Below are 8,117 nucleotides of genomic sequence, written 5' to 3' on the forward strand. Positions count from 1 at the left end.
GATGTTTATTTGTGTTCTAGGTATTTTTCTAGTAGCTATGGCGGTTGTACTTTCTGAAACTGATGACAATTAGGATTGGTTCTTGGAGCAACTTAGGTTGGTGGTCTCCAAAGATCGTAGGCTAGCTTTTATATCTGACAGAAATCATGGTCTACTCGTGGGTGTCTCTCACATTTTTCCTGATTCCCATCATGGTTATTGTTTGTGGCACCTTAAAAATAATCTTAATTCAGCTATGCCCAGCAACCATTGCTTTCGCTTGCATACCCTGGATCTCTTTTTAGACCTTGCCTATGCTGGGACGCACCATGAGTTTGAGAAAGTGATGGCTGATTTTCAAGATATTTGCGGCAATCAAGTGAAAACATTTTTGTCCACCATATGTTATGAGCATTGGTGTAATGCTTATTTTCAAGAAAATAGATATGGCGATATGTGCTCCAATATTGCGGAAAGCTTCAACTCTTGGATCCTACTAGGACGCCACTTGCCTATCACTCCAATGATGGACAAGATCCGTGGGAAAATTATGAAAATGATGTCTGATCGGCGGGAGTTGGCTAGGAGCTGGACTACTATCTTATGTCCATCTATGGAAACTTTATTGGCTGAGAGAATCGAGGTGGGGAGAAGTTGGGTGGTTCTTAAGTCAAGGGAGGGTATTTTGGAGGTGCGTGCTAATCATACTTACTTGGTTGACTTGAATAGAAGTCACTGCTCTTGTAATTGGTGGAGAATTGAAGGATTCCCTTGTGCGCACACACTGCGCCCCCTTTTGGCTGATAGATTGAATGTGTATACCTACTGTGATAAATTCTTCTATTCTCAGACATTCCGCGATATTTATTCAAGAGCTATAATACTTATGGAGAACAGTAAAATGCCTGCTAAGGTACTAAGTGTGCCTGATTTACTAGCTTCAGATCTGAAAAAGAATATGGGGAGACCAGACAAGAAACGGAGGCACAACACGGGTGCTACAAGAGGTAGGAAGAAGAACAAGGGCCCTTGCTATGGCCACCGCAACCCAAGAGTAGGCTCCACTCCTACAACATGCTCTGCACCAGTTCAATTATCTATTCTTTGATGGTTGCTTTTATATAAAAGCAAGATGTCAATGAATTTGCATTTTTTCATCTATTCTTTGATGTTGCTCGTATATGAAAAATAAGATGCCGATGAACTTGCTTTATTTTTTATGATATTGGATTTTATAGTTTGATGTTGGATTTTATATATTACGTTTTTTAGTCGGAGATTTTTAAAACAGCTAGTCAAAGGAGGTTTTATATTACTGTGTAAATATAGTTTACATAGTAACTTTTGGGAATGAAATTTCCCTAACACTTGACAGAATATATGTAAATGTATTTTTACATAATCATTATATATGTAAATATATATTTACATAGTAACTTGACCTATGCAAACTTAAATATACATAGTAACTTTTGAGATTGAAAAGTTCTGGACACCTGACCAAATATATGTAAATGTATTTTTACATAGTCATATATATGTAAAACTATATTTGCATAGTCACTAAAGTTATGAAAACTTAAATTTACATAATACCTTTTGGGAATGAAATTAGCCTGACACCTGACAGAATATATGTAAATATATTTTTACATAGTCATTATATATGTAAATCTATATTTACATAGTCACTAATGATAGAGTTATATACTAAAAGCATTACTTTTGTATTAACTCTAATTCTTTATATTTTGAATGAGAATCATATGGGCAAATGTTATGCATATTATATATGTTATTAGTTATAAGCATGTGTCTAATACTTTATGTTGTATATGATATGGTATGGACACACAGAAGATCATATCATCAGTACCTTATAAAGTATAAGTAATCGTTCACAACCTAGATGGATTTGGACAAACCATTGGTACGGTTGTAATATAATCTGGTATTAGTCTATCTTGACTATAGGAGTACACTAGTACACTTTGTGTGTATTGAACAAGACCAAGTTAGGTTGTTTCTCTTTATACTGACTATATAAGAGAACAAACGCCTATGTTATTATGGATGTTTGTCCTCTTAATCCGGATATAATAACGAGCACTTACGTGCATTATACATTGCTTTAAATCATCAATGAGTGAGATTCATTTGTGAATCAACAAACTCGATGGATTGGGTAATGACATTGTATGTAAGGTGTGCTGTTGATTATTGAAGGAATCCGGTCTCCGCAAGAAGTCGATGATGATGTCCCCGCGAGGAGCTCATAAGGATTGTCATGTAAACCCTACAGGTGGATTTGATCCGACATGACAATGAGGTTGAGTGGTGCTACTCAAGGACATAAGAAGTTGATTAATGTTATTGTCAGTAACTTGACTTAATCAACGGACATTCGATATCTTAAACACAGGGAGATCCACAAGCATATAATATGGAGCCCATAAACGCTGACACGTAATTTGGGATTAGGGCGGTAGTGCAACAATGACCTTTAGTGGAATAAGCCATTTATTGACGGACTTGGGCCGTGTGTTCTGGGCGAACATGGGAAGCCCAAGCCCGTCAGGAGGCCCAACCCTAATTTCTCCTCATGGTCCCTGTTGTAGCCTATAAGTAGAAACCTTTCTTCTTGGCCGAAATTCACTATTCATCTTGATTGAAAAGAGAAGCAAGAAAAGATAGATCCAAATCGGTTCTAGCTTTGTGAGAAAGAAAGGGGTTGGTAGATCGTTGCCCACAGAAGATCAAGAGGTGGTTGCTGATTTCATAGCTATTGGATTCTCAGAGTTATCTTAACCGGAGTTCTGGTATGTTTTCCAATCCAAAATCGCGTGAGAACCATTAATTCTTGGCGTGGTTTTCCGCGGTTTGTAGAAATATTCATTTTGAAATTACTGTTCCTACAACTAAAGCTTTGCTATCCAATTTAGTAGATGTTTAAGCTAGCTTTGCTATCTAATTTAGGGATAGAGGATGAAATGGTGATCAGGTGTTTGGAGATTATGTGTTTGTGATGACAATACATAGCTTCTTAATAACTACCATAATGAAGTATGTTATTAGGACAAAGAGTGATTTTCAAGTAACCTTGGATTCACAAATATAGATAATTATATTAGTGCTTAACCTGACAGAGAAAGGGACTCTTCACACATAATATTTCCAGAAAAGCTATAAACATTTCATCCATCATAATAAAATGTTTTGGCAAAGTAACCATACAAAAAAGTATAATCCAGGAAACATTGAATATGCATAACAATACTAAACAACTCCAACACATTAACAGTAATAGTACATCATAATTGAACACTCCCGAAGTTAGAATGGTTCCAATGTTTTACCACAAATAAACCTGGCGTAATCAACTATAAATCTGAAAAATCAGCTCTTAATTTCTTGCATTCTTCTTTTGGATCCCATTTTTCTTGTTGGCTTGATACAATCTCATATGTCAGGTCAACCCTTAATTGTTTCGCGACTTCTAGCGTTATATCTTGGATAGATTTTCCACATATTATAGCCTTCACAAACAAAATGATGAAGAATCCACAATCTGAACTGAAAATACAAAAAGAAGTTTAAGATAAGAGATTAAAAAGATATTTATGTTGAAAGTTAAGTTTTCACGGTGCTCCTTGTTGTGGGCATACTCAACTTTAATATCTTTCATCAAATCCACATCGGCAACCTTAGCTCCGGCCTACATATAATAGCTTCCACCACCCTCTCTTGCTGCATTAAATTGAATTAGAATCAACAAAAATGAAGCAATATATATTTAAATTACCAAAAGATTGCCCAACACCTACCCTCCATCGAAAAACAAAACAAAGTAACTTTTGGGATTGAAAAGTTCCGGATACCTGACCAAATATATGTAAATATATTTTTACATAGTCATATATATGTAAAACTATATTTGCATAGTCACTAAAGCTATGAAAACTTAAATTTACATAGTATCTTTTTGGGAATGAAATTAATCGACTTTTTTTGAGAATATATGTAAATGTATTTTTACATAGTTATTATATATGTAAATCTAAATTTAAAGCTTTGCTAAACAAGCCCAAATCATAAAATTTCACTTACCAACATTTCAGCATCTTCTGACGAAATGTATTTATTCTTCTTGTAGTTCCTTGGCCTTAAAGAGTTATAGTGCGTCCATTCCCAATTCAAAGTATCAACATGAAGCAAAGTCCAGTGATAACCATTTTTGTACTTTCTTAACTTGGGACTATTTATGATGAAAAACAGATGGGCGATCTTGTTGTCCAATTGTTTTAGGACATCTGTGACATAGACTTTCATGCCTTGTTTCTGGTTATCTCTTAAAGCCAGCTATAACAAATAAGAACAACAACATCTTCATAGATTTTGTGAATTTACATATTCAACTTCAGTAATTAAATTACATGGAAGATGCTTACCCATGCAAATGATGAGAAATGGAGACACTTTGGTGGAGAACATCCAATTAGCTTTTCCACTTCCTTGGGGAGTTGGAAGTGCACGTACCAATCAATGATCTGCCGCCTTGAGACGGAAAATTACTAGATTGCAAGTTTTTTCATTTCAAAAGATTAGAGTAATCAAAAGATTTACCTTATCACTGACGAAGAAGTTCAACATCAGGTGGTTCAAGTGTTCCCCCTGTATTTTCAAATGCATTTGGATGTCCATCCACGCAATTGTACTGTAATATGCATACATGATCAAAACAATTTGTGGAACTACATAGATGATAAGAAAAACTTACATATATTTATGAAAAGTAAATTTTACTTTTGGTTTGCTTTTTTGAAAAAACTTTCCACCAATGACAACTTCTCTTTATCAAGTAGACTCCACATTTTGGTTGAATGTAGCCTTGACATAGGCTTTCCTACGTGTGGTGGTGGAGTCTCGAAATCATCTGCATCAATCACCGGTTCATCATCCAATTCAATTTCAGCAACTTTAGTATTCCTTGTTTGCTTCTTAATATTTCCGAACTCATATATCGTTGATGTTTTTTTCAACCGCTCCCTTTCATTCACTTTCTTAAACATCGAGTTAGGTTTTCCCTCACCTTTTTTCTCCTCCTCTTCATCTGACTTTGTCTCTCTGCTTTCCTCCTCTCCATCCAACTCGGATTCTTTCTCTTCATATGCCTCTCCTTTCTCCTCCTCTTTCTCAGCCAACTCTTTCTCATACAACTCAATCTCTCCAATGTCCTCCTTTTCAGCCAACTCTTTCTCGGACAACTCAGACTCTCTTTTGCCCTCCTTTTCAACCAAATCCACATCTCCTCTGTTCTCTACCCTTCAACCATATCTACATCTCCTCCTTAAACCATATCTACATCTCATCCCCCTTCAACCAAACCAATATCTCCTCCCCCTTCAACAGAATCTATATTTCCCCTATTCTCCTCCCCATAGAACTTGTTAGGTTCATTCATGATTTTCAAACATATCTTCTAGACTCTATTAACAAACTATTCTCGCCAATCTACCAAGTTCACCCCGTAAATCTTTATTAAGTTTCCTCAACTCTTCATTATCCCTCTTCAACTCAGCATTTTCCCTCCTCAAGCTTTCAGCTTCACTTTGGTGGTGTTCAGGGTATAATGTCTCTTTCTCTTCCTCGGTTAGTTCCAATCTTACTTTGATGTGGCAATTGGGAACATTTTCTAGCTTGAAAGATTTTGGTACTTCATCCGCTAGTCATTCCATCGACTACTTTGCAATCCGTGGGAAGCAAGTCTCGCATACTGGCTCACAAAATTTCACATGCTCACACAAAAAGTATTACACATAATATATGAATTTGTATTATCAACATTTTAATATGCAACATATGACATATGACATCTGCATTGGATATGTAAATATGAATAAACATATGAAAATTTCTATTTTCATATGTAAATATAGATTTTCATATGCAAATATAGATTTCCATATGTAAATTTCTATTTTCATATATATATTTTCATACACCTAACAGGTGATGTAGACTATGAAAATATAACTATGCATATGTCAAAACAAATTTATATATGAAAATACTAAAATGCAGACAATATAATGTTAGTATATTACCAACATATGACATCTGACATATGCATATGCAAATATATATTTTCTTACATGTGAGGTGATATAGGCTATGAAAATATGACTACACATATGTTAGAAAACAAACTAAATTTACATATGAAAATATGAATTTGTAGACAATGTAAGTATCTTACCAAAAGTTGAATGATGCATCCTGAAATTTTGAACGAACTACTGCTATCCCACTTCTGAATTTTTTCAATCAATTCTGAGTGAACTGAGATAGTCCATGACACACTCCACATAGCTTCCAAAGTCTCAACATGCTTTGGGAAGGACCAAGCTTTTCCACTCGCACCATTACTTACAAATACTATCATCATCAGAAAAATGACGAGTAGTCTCACCACATCTTCAATATTCGTAGGGCCTATTGAGTCTACAATCTAGTTCAAGATTTCTTTTACAACCATATATTGTTGTTATCTTGTTAACTCTGGAGAGACGTCTCAATAAGAATGGTGATCCAAAAATAGCTTCGTCTATTATCGTTCATGACTAGAAAACAACAACGAACTTTCCCCATTATGGGAAGCCCAAAGGTTACGACCACATCAGATGGACATAAAGACACAAATTGATTTCCTATTTTAAACTTATGTCTCTCCTTGCACCAACTGCTTAACAACTTTATAATGATGTGGTTTGGTTTCTCTAACATTATATTATCTACCTTTCCATCGACAAAAACCATAAAAAGATTGCCAAAAAGATTTTCTTTCATCTTGGTGATATGAACATCCCTAATTCTTCCCTTCAAATCTTGCACAAGTTTTAGCATTAGCAATGCAGAAGAACAGAATACCTTGTTAGAACCAGTAGATTTTGCATCCTGTTGCAATACAAATTTACAATATGTAAATACAAATTCACTTGTGAAAATACGAATTCACATTTTAAATATGCTTAAATACGAATTTACATATGAAGCTATATATGTAATTTACTAATTCACACACACACACACACACACACACACACACACACACACACACACACACACATATATATATATATATATAATTGTACTTTTATATATGAAAATGCAGATTTATATAATTAATTAAGCATTTTCACCTTAGATTTTATATATTTACAAACAAAATTCAAAAATAAATATGATTTTCACCTTAGATTTCGTCTTTTTATCAGTTATTGCTTTCTTCATTTTTGTTTGTGATTGAACCACTCGCTTTATTCTCACAGGAGCATTTTCTTTATAAACTTTTGTTTTTTTTTTTGTTTTGTTGGATGTTTCTATCCTCTTTTTGGGTTGTTTTGTCATCTTCTTCTATGTGAATTTAGTTTTGCAGGATATCTAAGGTTTGCAAGAAGAGAGGATGCGGCGAGAAGAAAGAGAGAAAAGAGAAATTTGAGATTTAGGTTTTTATGTGTGGGAGTATTTTAGTCAGTTCGGGTGTTTTACAAAAAGAGGGGGTTTTTATGGGTTAGTACGTAGTGAGGGGGTTTTTATGCAGGATGTGTATGAACTAGGGAGATTAAACCCAAAATTTGCTAAAAATTCACGAGCTCGCCTTCCTTAATTATGTAGACATTTGATACTTAATAACTACTAACGATTGTATAAAAGAATTGACGGCCAAGATTTGGAAATTATTGGAAATTGGATATTAGATTTGGCAAGGTCAGAGATATTGCCTTATATAAGGGATTGTTTGTATTCAACAATTCAACATAGCCTGCTTAATTTTTTACTAGAATTTTCCCCGGAAAATTTTTATCAAGAAATTGGTCCTAAGGCTCATTTTTGAGTGAAAATCACTCTTAGAACTAGCGTTTTTTTTTTAAAAATAACTCTCAAGGACAATTTTCAAGTGAAAATAACACAGAAAACCAATCTTCGAGTGAAAATAATCCGTAGGGACAAATATCCCGGATTTGAAATAAATATTTTTCGATTTTACCATTTTTGTCGTTTGGTATGAATAATAATTGTTCATACCTTATATTGTTGTATGAACAATGATTGTTTATGCCCAACTAGGTGAACATACT

General features: G+C 34.4%; 1 protein-coding gene across 1 annotated transcript; it reads left to right on the plus strand.

Annotated features, from left to right (window-relative positions):
* Window positions 1–235: 235 nt before the first annotated feature.
* On the plus strand, window positions 236–1,087 carry LOC147508227 (uncharacterized). The gene has a single exon (XM_086596991.1). The coding sequence runs from the start codon at window positions 236–238 to the stop codon at window positions 1,085–1,087; it is 852 nt and encodes a 283-aa protein (XP_086453117.1).
* Window positions 1,088–8,117: the final 7,030 nt, after the last annotated feature.

This window comes from Coptis chinensis, chromosome 3, assembly GCF_015680905.1.
Source record: "Coptis chinensis isolate HL-2020 chromosome 3, ASM1568090v1, whole genome shotgun sequence".
NCBI lineage: Eukaryota > Viridiplantae > Streptophyta > Magnoliopsida > Ranunculales > Ranunculaceae > Coptis > Coptis chinensis.